We start from the raw sequence: 16707 nt of genomic DNA, 5'->3' as shown, positions 1-16707 counted from the left end.
AATGTTAAACAAACAAATGCTATCCAAAAGACTATACTAATACAGAATAGAAACTATCTTTTAGTTTTCAAGTATTCTTTCCCAGTGAAGAATTCTAAATTCTACTTAGTTTACAGCATTATCAAAAGATATTCTCATAACTTTTTAAAACTATGCCTTACATATTCTGAAGTAAATCTATGAAGAAAATTATTCCAGACCTGCTTAGCAAGAGAAATCCTGGGTTTTAAATTATGTCACTGTAGCTCTGCTTCAGACATTCAGAGGTGTATGAATTTATATGAGGTGCCTGCACCATCAGGAGGATGAGGTACTTAAAGCAGTAATCCCACTCAGAATTAAGGAGATGCTAGGCATGAGATGCCTGCTTCTCAATGACAGAATTGAAATGGTTCAGCATTATATTGGGAGCTAATATTTGTGCATATTTTTCACTTATGGAAAATAAAAATGTATTAACTCACTCTAGCATCTTTATCTCTAAAATATGTGACAAGGTTTCTTAGCTAATATATTTTCTGTGAAAATAATTTCAAAATTTATATATTCCTGTTTCCCTCTTATATTAGTATATTTCAGGAATTGTACTATGAGATAAATGATAATAAAACAAACAAATCCAGGGTAAGAAAATTACAAATACTTCTTCTTAGTAGCACAAGTAGATCGAAAAACATAAACTACAACAAGTTGGTAAAATTTATTGAAAGAAAAAGGTATGCAAGTTGTAGATAATATTTAACTATTTTAAAATTAATATAATAAAAATTCTGCCATTCAAAGTGAGATTACAAACTAAATGGAGCATTCATTATTACTCTGAATTCTCTCTTTATACATAATTTTAAATTTTGTCCTCTATTTTTGCTCTTATTTACCAATATTCTCAAATTTTCAAGTGTCTTTTTCATTGTCAATATAACCCACTCTCTCAGGCTTCAATGGGATCCAGTACATAAAAATTTCAGTGACCAAGACTGTGTCAGAATGGTAATTTAAACAATTGAAACCAATGGCACTGAAATCTATACTTGCCTCCTTTTAGGAAAAACTGTTTCTCTCTACAGGATGTGTTGGTAAGATGAACATCTGCCTCAGTTGCTGCTGGGACCCTGAAAACATCTGAGGAGTGAAAGTCCTAGAAAATAAGAACTGCAGGTAGCCAGGTGAGTTGCAAACAGAATGGCCTTGGGCAGTTCTGCCTCAAATCCAACCCTAGTAGTTACAGAAATTTCTCCCACTATATTTTAGCAACATGAGTCAGTCTTCGTTACTACTCACCGATCTTCCTGAAGCTGGTTTAGGTAGGGAGTCTCTCATTGTCAATCAAGAATTGTCAGTCATTAATCTTGTGTTTATATTGTGTTCATCCATTGTGCTCATATATTGTGCTCATCCATCGCTTACACCATTTTTTTTAATTTTCAAAATTATGGTGTGTGATATACAAGACATATATAATTGTGATGTGAGTGATGATTTCATAGTTTTAAAAAGGAAAATACGTGTTAAAAAAATAATTGAATAGTTTCCTTAAACTCACAATTGACGATTACTTTTAGCAAAACTTATGAGATACTTATACCTTCTGAGTCAGCTCAACTTTTAAAATATATAATGCTAATGTTAATAAAACAATTGATGAGCTCACCAAATCCAGCTGGACCAGGACTGAATGAGCATTCAACCAAACCGGACTCTCTGAATGTGGCTGAAATGGGGGGTTGACTGAGAAGCCAATGATGAACCTTCATCTGGCGATGGATGGAGATAGAGACAGAGAACCACATTGGAGCACTGGACTGAGCTCCCAAGGCCCAGATGAAGAGCAGAAGGAGGGAGAACATGAGAAAGGAAGTCAGGACTGCAAGGGGTGCCTCCACCCACGGAGACCGTGGGACTGATCTAATGGGAGCTCACCAAGGTCAGCTGGAATGGGACAGATGAGCATGTGATCAAATCGGACTCTCTGAACGTGGCTGACAATGAGGGCGGGCTGAGAAGCCAATGATAATGACACCGGATTTTCATTCTACTGCATGTACTGGCTTTTCGGAAGCCTAGTCTGTTTGGATGCACACCTTCCTAGACCTGGATGGAGGGGGGAGGGCCTTGGACTTTCCACAGGGCAGGGCACCCTGACTTCTCTCAGGACTGGAGAGCAAGGGGGAGGGGGAGTGGGAGGAGTGGGAGGGAAATGAAAGGATGGGAGGAGGTGAAAATTTTTAATAAATAAATAAATAAAAATTTAAAATACAATAAAAAACAATTGATGTTATACCGCAGTTATATTATATGAAGGAAATCCAAGATTTTAAGAAAATAAAATCATGTGGCTTTATGTAAATGAGAAGTTTAGATACATGACTTTAAAAGAGAAAATGCTGGCCATTGATTTGCTCTTAACACAAGTGGGGATTCTGGCAGGACACCTACAGAGATGTCTCAAAGCACCTTTCAGCATGAGACATTTACATACAGGGTCATCCATAATGCTAACAGGTGAAACTGGGGCACTGGCAGAACTATGTCCTGGTCGAGTAAAAAAAATTGCACCCTCATAGTGAAGGTCAAGGTGTCAGCATAATTGATAGATAGAGAAACTGAAGCACAAACAAATAAATATCCACAAGCAAAACAGATTTAACAGTCTTTATGATGCAAAAAAACAGAAGCCGATATACATGAATTAATAATATTGTTGGCAAAGAGCATTTAAATGAGAATGTGGGTCCTGAGACAACAGAGTGATCTCAGGCCCAACAGAAAGAAAGGGATGTTAGTGATTCCTAGTAAGACCACACACAACACACACACACACACACACACACACACATACACACACCCCAGAATAAGAAATAAGACTGCTAATGAAACGGCTAAAGATTTTTTTTGGGGGGGGGAGGGAAGGCATGTCGATTATTAACTATTAATCAGTTTTGCTGTAAGTCCTTGAAATATAATCCAAAAAGTTTAAGAGCCAAGTTAAAAGTGTATGGGGACTTAAGTAAACTCACAAACACTGCAGGAGAGTACATTTGAACTTTCTTATGTAACTCACTGGACAAATATGAGAAGTAATTTTCTTCCTATTAGACAAAAGATGACTACAGGATCCTAAAACTTAAACTACATTATGCGTAGTTAAATGGTTTTCACTTTCAGATTGCATTAAAACTGAATTACAATCACTACTTCCTGAATTGCCTGGTATTTCTTTCCTCTATAATGAGAATATTAATAGTGAATATCTTCATGCAATCAAATACATGCATTGCTCCATTTGATTCAGTATTATTGAATATAACATTAAGAGATTCTTCTAATTGATTTCACAAAGATTATTAAATAGAATCATGTTGCAGGAAACTGTTTGGGAGAATATGACCAGGTAGAGAAACAGGCAAGAAACATAAAGCAGTGTAACAAGCAGGTCTGTTTAGTATGTGCCAAGACTCCTTGAAAATGTGATGGGCCACTCACAAATGCAGGCAACATCCACATAACATCACATACCAGATACTATCACATAGCATATAGTGCCACGACTCACTACAACTCATATAGTGTCACATATCACTACATATCATCACATGTCACATGCCACACATCACCACAGATCACATGCCACACGTCACCACATACCACATAGCACCACATAAAATAGCATATATCAAAACATATTATACAGCACCACCTAGCATTCACCACCATAGTTCACACAGATATTCATACCATATATCATCATATACTGATAGTCTATTTTTGTTTTAATAAATGAAGTTTGCATAAAGATCAGAAGGGCAAACCTAAACCACTAGAGGTCACGTAATGGTGACACACACCTTTAATCCCAAGATGTGGGAGACAGAAGCAGATGGATCTTTGTGAGTTCAAGAATACCCAGGGTGACACAAGATCAATGCAGAAACAAATCAAGGGGGTGATGCCTCACACCTTTAATTCTTTAATAAAATAAAAGGAGCGAGAGGATTTGTCTGCCTAGTCTGTGGTCACCTAGCTCCTTTAGAGGTTAGACTTCTCTAGTGGCTTGGTTGCTTTGCTTTTCTGGTTTTTGGGTTGAACCCCAATATCTGTCTCTGGACTTTTATTATTTGTGCTACATCATCACATATTACACGTCAACACATACCATCCTCCACAGCATATCTCCGCATTTCAACACAACCACATAGTACCATACATCATACACTACCACATATCACCTTGCATCCTATATCATCATGAGTCACATAGCACATTTCACCAGAGATCATATATCATCACACATTATATATCTCATATTAGCATATATAATTATTACCTGCTTCATATAATTATATATAATCACATACAAACTATGTCACATGTAATATGTTTTTCATTCAGAAACCTTTTATCAGACATAATCATATCTTCTCTGGAAAATCAACACCATGTTGTCCATTGAATTAATGTAATGTTTTATCAGAAGTATCTGTGATTTAATATTTCAAGTCTATGTATATTTGTTATCATGTTTTAATCCTCTATCATTTATTTAATGTATAATATCAACTTTAGCTTTCAGTAAGAGGCAGTATTTTTAAAGGAAATTGTATAAATTGTATTTGCATGGTTATACATATCCTCTAAATAGTCTTTTTGAGCACATACACCTATTTAGAAAAATGCATGCCAATATTATCTCCTACCTTGTCAAATTTTGACAAAATAAACATGTGTATGGCAACCAGAACATAGGTCAATGAAGGCAAAACAACCAATTGTTACCAAACCTGTGTACTTAGCAGGCAATATCATGTGACACAGCAAACTTCAATAGTAAAAAGTTTTAGTATATGCTAATTTACTTAAAAATTTAAAATAGTAACTTGTACTCCTTGTAAAATCAAAGTCACCTTTAAACTAAACTTTTACTAAGAACTGACTTCAGAGATAGAGAAAGGAAGGCCTCAGTGGTTAATAGTACTTTTTTTCAGAGGACCTAGGCTCATTTCTCAGCACCTTTATCTTTAGCTGGCAACCACTAGCAGATCCAACACTATCTTCTTCTCTCTGCAGACTCATAAACACAAGGGCACACACACACACATTTGCATAAAAACCAGACAAAAATATAAACAGATTCCATATCATAGTCCAAACTTGCACCTCTCAAAATCATTCAGGATCAGCATGCACACAGACACAGTGCTAACTTCTCAGTTTGTTGATCCATGCTCTATAGCAGGACACCAAAATAAAACTTAAATGGCAATGGTCAGACACTCAAGGCATCAGGTGGTGGTGAACAGTTGAAATTGATTGATATTGAAGAAAGCAAATTTCTACCCATCTGTACATTTTCATCACATTCTGGGGTGTCTGAGCAGTCACCTAAACTTTGAGATACTTAGAATATATCTCACATCCTGGAACCTTAAATGACAACTTACTGTTTGGAAGGCTCAGGACATTTTGGTTCTTCTAGCTTTTTCATTTCTCTTGTTTGGTCCACTGGGCTAAGAAGGACGGCTGCACACGACATTACAGAATGGCAGGAATCTTCTCGGCAAACTGTAGTTTGAAAACAAATAATTGTAATTGTTAAAACAGCTCAGTGGCTATTCTCATGTTCCTCATTTCACATTTATATTTTCAGTCAAGTTCAGGAAGAATTTCAACAAAAACATTAATTAACATTAAGTTATCTTTAGTTTTCTTTTACACACTATTTTTCACTAATTAGCTGTACAACCCTGAGAAATGAAAAGGTATTCCTAACATTTAGCAGCTACAAGACAAGTTACCCTTGAATGGCCAATAACAAGTATATGACACGGCACATGTAGTTTATACATCCATACAAAGAGAATTCGCTTTCTTCATTAAGACCAAGGTGGAAATAAACTCATGCATTACCATATGCCTAGACTCCTGAGGTCTCCTTGCCCAGCTATAGCCATAAACTCGCCTACTGTTATCATATTGTTACGATAAATCAGCTTTCATTTATAAATTTCTGCAATGGAGTCATAAACTTTGTGATCATTCATAAAATGATGGCTTACTTTGTAGTGTGTGTTTTTGCAATATACATCCACAAAATGTACTGTTGATTTATTGCTGTGGCAATGTAGCTTTCCTTTGGATAAACAAACTAAGTTGTTTTTAATCTTTCAAAAGTAATAGACACAGTTCCATTGTGGGCTGTTTCTATTAGCTATAAAGATCCTTGCATTTTTTAGTTAGTTACAAATAGAGATTTGTTCTTTAAAAGCTTCTCAAAGCTATAATTGTTCTTAGAATATGGCATTGACTATATTCTCGATAGTTCATCCAGTGAACAGTTCTGTCCTGACTATTTTACTTTCTGCCAAACAGATGTTTCAATTGTCCCACACCTATAAAACAGTTGATTTCACAAGTTTTTCCATTGAAGTTTCATGATATATGAATATTACATCACTGCATAACAAATTCACAAAAATTCTGCTTACAGTAACACTCACTTGTTATCTTAAAGTTGTGTAGATTGTAAATCTGGGTAGGTGAGCTCAACACACTTTTCCTCTTAGGGAATCAAAAAATCAAAAGGCAAATGGAATGAGATGGTCTGGTATCACTCCTGTTAAAAGTTTCTATGAGGCAAGCATTGTGGTTTAAGGAGTAGCCTGGGATAGGTGGTATTCTAGTTATTATCTTCTGTATTTCATCTTGAAATGTACCCAATAACCCATTTTTTCTCTTTAAAAATATCTGTGTGGAAATAATCCTCTGACAAATTAATTCCACAGTTTGTAATGTCTGGCATTGCTTGTCAAGTTGACAATATCCAGAACCCTGTAGAAGACAAGTCTCTGAGCATGCCTGCTAGAAACTGCTTTTAGCAGATGAACTGAGGTGGGAAGACTCACCTTGAATGTGGAAGCACAATCCCACGGCTGAGGTTTGGGACTGTATGAAAAGGAGGAGTTGTACGTTCATCTACCTCCTCTCTGTTTCCTGCCTCAGGATATACCCTGGCCACAGGCTCAGGCGGCTGTGACTGCCCTTGGCTTTGAGGACTGTGCAAGGATCCTTGGGGCTAAACAAGTCTTTTCCTCCTGAAGCTGACTGTGCCTGGGTATTTTGTCACAGCAACCAGAAAAAATAATGAATAGAAAGCTGTTAGAAGAATTTGCTTTCTTCTTCTGAGAGAAAATTGTTGGGAGCTGCAGACCCTCAAACCCTGAACTTTCTATGACAACTTGCCTGCCAGAGGGGTGAAAAATGCTTTTCTATGCTTGTGGCTGCTCTGAGCATGGAACCCTCCTGAGTTCCTGATAACAAGGACATGGTTTCTAGTGGGCTTGCTGATGAAAAATCCTAAGAACTAGGGCATGGCTACTAGTTAAGGAGAGCACTATATAAGCTAACTTGAAACATAATAAAATTGGGATTCTTGCTTCAAGAGTGACCTGTGTCTCTGTGTGTTTAGTACTCCCCAGACCCTTGTCTATCCACGGTTCCAGGTGGTGCAGGTGCCACGGAAAATCGAAGCTCAAGTTTCTAGGAACAATCATGTGTCATCATAGAATTCTGCCTCTTAGAGCTATACAATTAAGAATCAGTACAATATATATCTTAACCTATAAGTATCTGATAATTAAATTAAACCTATATGTATATAGACCTCATTTATGTGTTCCAATTTATATAAATCATTTTTAATCTTAGTCAAAATACAGCAATTTTGCCCAAATCATTGCTCCATTGTGGCTACATGGTGTATCAACTTTAATTGTATAAATTATAAATGTCTTTAATTCTTTTCAGTCTACGACACCATGGAAACAATAAATCCCAGGCCACAGTCAGTGGCACAGTTGTGAAATTTTTCAGAATCTAAAGATTACTGATTTCTAAGCACCTGCTATTGAGCATAAGCCAGTGATGAAGCGATGTAGCATTTTCCAAATGCAGATAATAAAAATAGATAAATTTGCCAGGAAAAATGAAAATATGGGAAATAAATGAACACTGCTAGAGCTGGAAGGATATCTGAGATGAACATAAATGCTGTTACTCAAGTGATACAAATATTCATTTCAAGAACAAAGTGATGACAGCATAAATTGGTCTCTTACTCAATGTAGCAAAAAAGCAAGTAAGAAAGAGAATACAGGAGAATGAAAATGCCACAGACAGAACAAGGAAATTCAAGACAGTCAATAGCATGATTTCAAACAGAAACTCTCACAGAAACCAAAAGCAATGTTCTTCACTTTCCCCTTAAAATGCTTTGAAATTGCCACATCAGTGATGAAATTTTGGTATTTAAATAAAATTAAACTACACTCAGCTTTTGATGTAGGCTGTCCTTCTGTCTTTGTGTTGTTTTCATTGGTTAATGAATAAAGAAACTTCTTTGGCCTAATAGGGCAGAACTTAGGTAGGTGGAGAAGACAGAACTGAATTCTGGGAAGAAGAAAGCAGAGTGAGGGAGAAGCCATGAATCCTCTGCCTGAGTTGGATGTCAGCTAGAATCTCTGGTAAGCAATTGCCAGGTGGCAATACACAGATTAATGGAGATGGGTTAAACTAATATGTAAGAGTTAGCCAATAAGCAGTTAGAGCTAATGACCAAGCAGTGTTTTAATTAATACAGTTTCTGTGTGGTTATTTTGGGTATAAGCTAGCCACTGGGACAAACAAGCGGCCTCTCTCCATACAACAAGCTTTCAATATTGTATTATTTGGTTCTTGGTTGTTGCCATAAAGCAAAATCAACATATGGAGGAAAGTGTTTATTAGACCTACAGGTTACAGTTTATCACTGAGGGAAGCCAAGAAAGAAATTGAAACAGAGACCATGGAGACAGCAGGTCTCTGGAAATGAAATCAAGGACAATGGGGTAACACTGTTTACTGACTTTATTCTTATGACTTGTTTAAAAAATCTTCTTATACAGCCTATGGCCACATGCCCAGTAATGGCAATGCCCATAGTAATCATCTATCTACTAGCAATCAAGACAGTGTACCACAGACATTTCCCACACAATAGGCTGGTGGAGGCAAACCATCAACTGAGGCTCATGATTCCCAGGTGACTGGTTTGTGAGAAGTTGATGAAAAATAGCTAACACAGGTACCTTTAGAATTCATTTATCTTGCAACACAAAATTAGTGTGACTAATTCAAATTATACAAATAAGTAAACAGAAAAATGATAACTTCTAAAAACAAAAAATAAGCCAATGCTGTGCTCCAAAGGCAGAAATTGAAAAATAACAGAGCCCTTAGCAGCCATCACTGGCAGGAGGAGTCCCCAAGATAAATGAAGCAATGGATATTAATATGATAACAATATTCCAGCAAAAGACATTTTTCCAAGCCCATTTGGATACTTAAAATGCAGATCAGTATCTTCTAGTGATCATGATGTAAGCTCCTCTATGTAGGAATTGAATTTGCATACTAGTTGTAAATTACCTTGAATTTTATCACCTACAATAGTGTAGGTGAAAAAATTTTAAGAATAAGATGAATAACAGTATATAGAAAAGTTCATTTTTATTAAAATCTACCTTAATGATACAGATTAAAATGAAAGTTCATTAAAAAAAATCTCCCAAATGATATTGAATGCCTTCGTGAAGTCAATGTAACAGACATATAAGTCTTTTCCAAATTCTTCATATTTTTCTGCAATTTGCCTCAAAGTGAAGATCTGATCTATGGTGCTCCTGTTAGCTCTGAATTCACACTGGGCCTCTGCTAGTATTTCCTCTGTTTTGTCCTTGATCTTTGGAGGAAAAGATCTTGCTGCTATGGCCCAACAAACTGATGCCCATATAATTTGAGCAGTCCAGCTTGTCCTTCTTCTTGTGTATGAGAATTATGACTGAGTGCTTCCATTCTGTTGGAAGCATTTCATGTTCCCATATCTCCCTAAAGAGTCTAAGAAGTGCCTTGGCCCCTGAGCCTATTGTAGTCACCTCCAGCTCCTTCACCATGATGTCATCAACTCCTGTGGTCTTTTTACCTTTCGCTCTCTTGATAGCTTCCTCTATCTCTCTTGTCAATATTTAACATTTTCCCATCATCTCTGGGGTTCAAGTGGCTACCAAAGTGTTTCTCATTGCAGTCTATGTTGACAGCATTAGGGTCATTGTATAGGGTGTCAAAGTATTGTCTCCATCTTTGTTTTACTTTCCCTGGTCCTGCTAATATATGGCGTTGCCCATCTTTGCCCATCTTTCATCACCCGAATCTGAGGAACATATCTGGCAGTTATCTGTCTGATAGCTTCATAGACAAGATGTGTTTTATTATGAAGTCTAGCTTCTTTGACCTCTTTGCATATACCTTTTATATACAGTTCTCTATCCTTCCTTGTTCTTCTTTGAGCTCCATGTAAAGATAGTTATGGTGTTTTATTGCCTGCAGATTGCCACTTCATTTGCTCCTTAGCTTCCTCTTTCTTCTGCCAGGTTGATCATCTCTGTAGGAAGCCATTCTACTGGTGTTGCTTTTTTGTGCATAACTAAGCATCTACGCCTCATGTATAGCTCTTTTGACTTTCTCCCATTCACTTTCTATATTTGCAAAGGGTTGATTTCCCTCATATTTTCTTCAGTGATTTGCTTATACTCTCTCCATACAACTGGGTTTATAAATTGTTTAGGAATAATCTTTCAGTTCATCTTACCTGGCATGCCTCTAGAATATTGGCCATAACAAGGTGGTGATCTGGCCCTAAGTCAGCATTAGGAAATGACTGGCTGTTTTGGATGCTAGATAAGAGTTTCCTTCTGACCAGAATTTAGTCATTTTGGCTGTATGTCTATTGGTCAGGTGATTCCCATGTCCAGCATCTTGATGGTTTGGCCTGTCTGAATTTTGTGTTGGATATGTACAAATCATTTGCACAGCAGAAGTCAAGCAGTCATTCCCCACTATCATTCCCTTGTCCAAATCCATATGTTCCCATGACACTGAAGTCTATTCTTTCTCTGGTTCCCAGTCTTGCAGTGAAGTCAGCCATAACAATTAGTATGTCATTCTTATGAGCCCTGCTGGCCTCATTCTTTAGATCTGTGTAGAAACTGTTGATGACATTGTCTTCAACTTACACTGTTGGTGCATATACCTGTATGATAATTACTGGATATGACATTGTCTGGAATCTGGCTTATAAAATTCAGTCATTTATGAGTCTGTACTCGAGCATGCATTTTTGGAGGAATGGACTTTGGAAAATAATGAGGTTCTACAGGAACCCAGAGAAAAGCATAAGAATACTGGATGATGCCTATAAAGATACCTTCGCATAAGTCAAATTCTGTGGAAAACTAAGTGATCAGTCTAAGACAATCATAGGAGTGCTACAGGAGTTCATTCGCTCACCACCAATCTTTAATATATTTTTGGAATTAATAATAATAACAGCCCTGGAGGATGAGGGGATAGGCATGCAGAGAGGTGGTCTGTGAAACAAAAACTTTCATTTTGCCAATGATACAGCACTAATTGATGAAAGTTCAAATGAGCTGTAGGCCATGGTAAATGCAATGCTGGAAGTAATTGAAAACCTTAGTATGAAAGTAAACATTGAAAAGAGATACAATACTTTGGAAGGACTCACAAGGATTTTAACAGTGTAATAAAAAATCAGAACCTCAAACAGTCAACTTTGTCTATCTGGGAGGAAATCTCAGTTCAAATGAGGAAGCTATTTCAGACATCAAGGGTCATATAGGGATAGTGAAGACTGCATTCCAGGCACTAGGAAAGGTTTGGCCAGCAAGAGACATAAAAATAGCAATAAAATTACAAGTATAGGAGACACTTGTCTTGAGTTGCCTTCTTTCAGCTCAAAAAACCAGGACAATGAAACACTTCTCAGACAGAATGCAAATGTGTTTGAGATGGCATACCTCAAGAAGATTCTAGGCCTCACACAAAGAGATGGGCTGTGCAATGATGATATTAAGAAACATCTCCATCTATATTAGGAAGTTAACTACAGGATATGGTAACAGTACCTGATATACTTCCGCCATGTTATAAGAATGAATGACGGCAGATACCCGAGAATAGCATTGCTTAGAGGAGTGTACAAAATAAGACAAATGGGAAGGCCAAAAGAATATCTGGATAAACAGCATAAAGGAAGACTGTGGAAATTTGGATATGACAATAACACAAGCATCTAGGACTGCCCAGGATAGGAACAACTGGAGAATCACCATAAATGGGCTGCCCAAGCATGGTTAAGCATTGTCGGGAACATAAACGATAAATGGTGATGATCAAAAAAAATCCCAATTTATGGTGTAACTCATATGACTTTACAGAAAATTAAAGGACTTTTTTACTTAAAAAAAAACTTTGTAAAACAACATGGATGTTAGTGCTATCAGGACAATCTACATTCAAAAATAATATTTATCTGGTATTTCTGATACATCCTAAAAAACACTTATAATGTAAATGTGTTTAGAATAAATATCTGAAATTATTTATGAATTCACACACACACACACACACAATAGGTTTTAACTGATCATAAGTTTAAAACTGACAGCAACAGAAAGTGGTTGGCAAGAGAAAGGTATAGATGGAAGATTCTATCCAGCCTGATCCTACAGCTGTAGCTGCTCTATCTCAAAGAAATACACACAGGCTTATATTAATTATAACCTGTTTGGTCTATTAGCTCACACTTATTATTATCTAGTTCTTAAAATTTAAATTAGCCCATAATTCTAATCTATGTATAACCACATGGCTTGGTACCTTTTCTCAGGGCAGCAGTTTCATCTTGCTTCCTCTGCATCAGGGAGGCAACTGCAGACTGAGCCTTTTCCCTTACCAGAATTCTCTTACTCTGATTGTCCTGCCTATACTTCATGCTGGCTACTGGCTAATCAGTGTTTTAGTAAACCAATATGAGTGACAATTACAGGGCACAAGAGCACTATCCCACAGAAGGAAGGCACAGTTTTGAAGAACAGTGTTCAAGAAATTTGAGCAGATAGTGGTCTCTATGTCCTTATTAACAGAGGCTCTCATTAGCCTAAGACTCAGAACAACTGATTTTTGTGTCTCTTCTGCTGTGACCATCTTGATACTCAGAGGAGTACCATATCTCTTCCTCCAGTGAAACCTATGTTATATGTTCTTCTGGTCTGCGCTTGGTTCTTGGTTAGGGATGGTGCCCCTAAATCGTTTTCTGTTTCACCCAGTGACAGAGGCTGGTCCTCGGCCAACAGTGCTAAGTCCTCACCTTTGAAGTGACTTACTACTTCATGTGTTGTCACACAGAGAACAAACAGCCAAGGCTGATGTGACATTTAAGTTAGAAAAATGTAAATTGTAAAGTCACTTGCAACTAGTGCTGCTGTTTCATCTGCTACCAGTACTGTGTACTCGAAAACACAGATGTTATGATTGGCACATCCTGAAATTTTGTCTACTGGGTCAACTGAACAATATGTACATATGCTCAGATTTACTCATTTACAGACAGGAATACATGTAACCTAACATAGCCTCAAACTTTCTATGCTATTGAAGATGACCTCCAATTGAAGGAATTGAAGCAGTCATTAAAAGTTCCCAACCAAGCTGTGCAGTGTTAAGACACACCTTTAATCCCAGTCCTTAAGAGACAGAGGCAGGGGGATCTTCATGAGTTCAAGGCCAGCCTGGTCGACAAGACAGTTACAGGACAGGTTCCAAAGCTGCAGAGAAACCCTCTCTCAAAAAGACAAAAAATAAAAAAGTTGCCAACAAAAAATAGACCAAGGTCAGACAGTTTTAACTCAAAATTCTATTAGACTTTCAAAGAAGAGATAACATCAATGCTCTTCAAATTAATTCACATAATAAATACAAAAGTAAAATTGCCAAATTTATTTTATGAAGATTACGGATCAATTTCCCTCATAAATGCAAAAATAATAAAATACTGGTAAACCGAATCCAAGAACATATCAAAAAGATCATCTATCATGACCAAGTAGGCTTCATCCCAAAGACACAGGGGCAGTTCAGCATACAAAAATCTGTCAATGTGATTCACCATATAAACAAATTGATAAAAAAAAAACATGTGATCATCTCATTAGATGCTAAAAAAGCCTTTCACAAATGTCAATACCCATTCCTGATAAAAAGTCCTAGAGAGTTTATCACCCTGGTTCTGGGTCTGGGTAGTTGGTCAGACCACCAGCTCTTTCTTGTCTTTACCACCAGCTTCCACTCTCCTATATTAGCTTGGAAAGTCCACCCTTTGCAGTGATGACCAAGGGGGTAAGGGTGGCAATTCTCCTTTCATATTCTCAATGTCATATCTTCTATGTGGACACCTTCAGGACCAGCTCTACTGTGGTGCCCAGGCATGGCAACAACTCTCCAAAGTGCTGCAGCAGATAAGAGGCAGAGCTAGATCTCCTAGGCCAACAGATTTTTACAGACCATGAGTGGACAATTCTTAACTTTAGATAGCAAAACAAAACTGAGGACACCTAAAAACAATCCTGAACAATAAAATAACTTCCAGAGGTATTACCATCCATGATTTCAAGTTCTAAACAGATCTATATTAATAAAAATCACATAATAACCTTTTCCATTCTCCACATGATGACTTTTGTCTTGTCTTATTGTATCGAGCGTGTGTGTGTGTGCATGTGTGTGTGTGTGTGTGTGTGTGTGTGTGTGTGCTGGATTGTGGCTTGAGGTCTGCTCTTTTCTGAAGGGAAAATGATGGGAGTAGATATGGAGAAGAGAGGTGGTGGGTAATGGAGCTGAGAAAAGGAGGTAAAGAATACTGTGGGCAGAATATATTGTATGAGAGAAGAATCTATTTACAATAAAAAAGAGGGAATAAAACGCATGCACAAACAAAAGAATAGCATTATAAAGAGCATTCATTAACAACATATATGTGTGTGTGTGTGTGTGTGTGTGTGTGTGTGTGTGTGTGTATTCCTTGAAAACACTATGGGAATAAAAAACAATAAACGCACTTTGATTCTGCATATGTGTGTTTTCCCTTTCATTTGCATGTATACACATATTACAAAGTCAATCTTCACCTAAAACAACTATAACAAAAAGAAGTCTGATAAATGGCTGACTTAAGCATTTGGATTCTCATCTCAAATTTAGAAACAACCCTGGGGCAATCCTTGCAGTGATTCTGCTGCAGTATCTACAGGCACGCATGAGTTCTACCACTCAGGACAACACTATGAATTTTCCAGATATGCAATGAAATCACAGTTGTTACCCATTCTGAGTATACATTTGTGACAAGTCATATATTATATAAATAAAGCTTAACCTAAGATTTCTGTAATTGAATATCCCACAATTTAGAACACACAAATATAGCAGAAAAGAATGCTGCCTGACATCTCAATATAAAAACAATTTGCAAGGCATGTAACCGAAGTAATAGTCAACATCCTCAAGGGAAGGAAGGTGGAACCAAAATGCATTGTTGCTGTCTTTTTTTTTTGAGAAGTCTGTCAAAACTATACATTATTAAAAATAATTACTATTTGTCAAACCAAAAAAATCACTATGAAATAAATATTATAATCTATTAAAACTGTATTTTAAAAGTAATAATAAAAGAAGTATTATACAAAATTAGATGTAAATAACAAAAGTTTTCAGTATAAATTTCCTAAAGTTAATCTCAAACACAATCCTAGCACAGCAGCCTTCTGATTATTTCCCATCTTCACCTTCCATCCATCTGCTTCTTCTATGAATTTTGTTAGGTGTTTGCTTGTTCTAAACAAGATTACTACATAAATCACAACAGCAACAATGCAACAGTCTAACTTCTCATATTTTTTTTCTTTTTTTGGTTTGTTCTTTGCAGTGCTGCGTATTGGAACACATACTAGGTAAGCACAAAGACACATTCCCAACCTCAAGATTTAATGCTCAATTTTTATGACATGCATAATCCAATTGGCTAATTTATATACTTTTCCATGCAATTTAATGACATAAATTACTCAAAATAATATTATTAACTCTGTTTGTGAGCTATGTTCAAGCCTCTAAAGATGAATCAGTCAACATTAAAGTCTTTGATCTGCCCAGAAAATGTTGGTATCTCTCTGTCTCTTTTATTTGATTTTCAATAGTCACAATAGTAGTAATTGTATTATCCAATTTATGGTACAAAAAAAAAAAAAAAGAACAAGGAACTAACTGGGGACATACCCAGAGAGATGTCCCCAGTTAGTTCCTTGAGCAGCTGAAGAGAGGGAACCTGAAATGGCCCTATTCTATAGCCATACTCATGAATATTCTGCATATCACCATAGAACTTTCATCTGGTGATGGATGGAGACAGAGACAGAGACCCACATTGGAGCACCGGATTGAGCTCCCAAGGTCCAAATGAGGAGCAGAAGGAGGGAGAACATGAGGAAGGAAGTCAGGACCACGAGGGGTGCACCCACCCACTTACTGAGACAGTGGGGCTGATCTATTGGGAGCTCACCAAGGCCAGCTGGACTGGGACTGAAAAAGCATGGGATAAAACCAGACTCTGAACATGGCGGACAATGAGGGCTGCTGAGAAGCCAAGGACAATGGCACTGGGTTTTGATCCTACTTCATGTTCTGGCTTTGTGGGAGCCTAGCCTGTTTGGATGCTCACCTTCCTAGACTTGGATGGAAGGGGGAGGACCTTGGACTTCCCAC

General features: G+C 37.1%; 1 protein-coding gene across 3 annotated transcripts in view; it reads right to left on the bottom strand.

Moving 5' to 3' along the window:
- The window catches only part of Ccser1 (coiled-coil serine rich protein 1), a 1153064-nt gene that overhangs the window by 882097 nt on the left and 254260 nt on the right, over window positions 1–16707 (bottom strand). For all 3 annotated transcript variants that reach the window (XM_050162333.1, XM_050162332.1, XM_050162334.1), the window contains one exon: window positions 5439–5559. In XM_050162333.1, coding sequence (XP_050018290.1) covers window positions 5439–5559 — 121 coding nt within the window. The remainder of the gene's footprint in view (window positions 1–5438; window positions 5560–16707) is intronic.

This window comes from Alexandromys fortis, unplaced genomic scaffold (genome assembly GCF_014885135.2).
Source record: "Alexandromys fortis isolate MF-2015 unplaced genomic scaffold, M_Fortis_MF-2015_v1.1 scaffold_117, whole genome shotgun sequence".
Classification (NCBI taxonomy): domain Eukaryota; kingdom Metazoa; phylum Chordata; class Mammalia; order Rodentia; family Cricetidae; genus Alexandromys; species Alexandromys fortis.
Note: the sequence above shows the minus strand (reverse complement) of the source record. Positions and strands in the feature narration are given on the sequence as shown.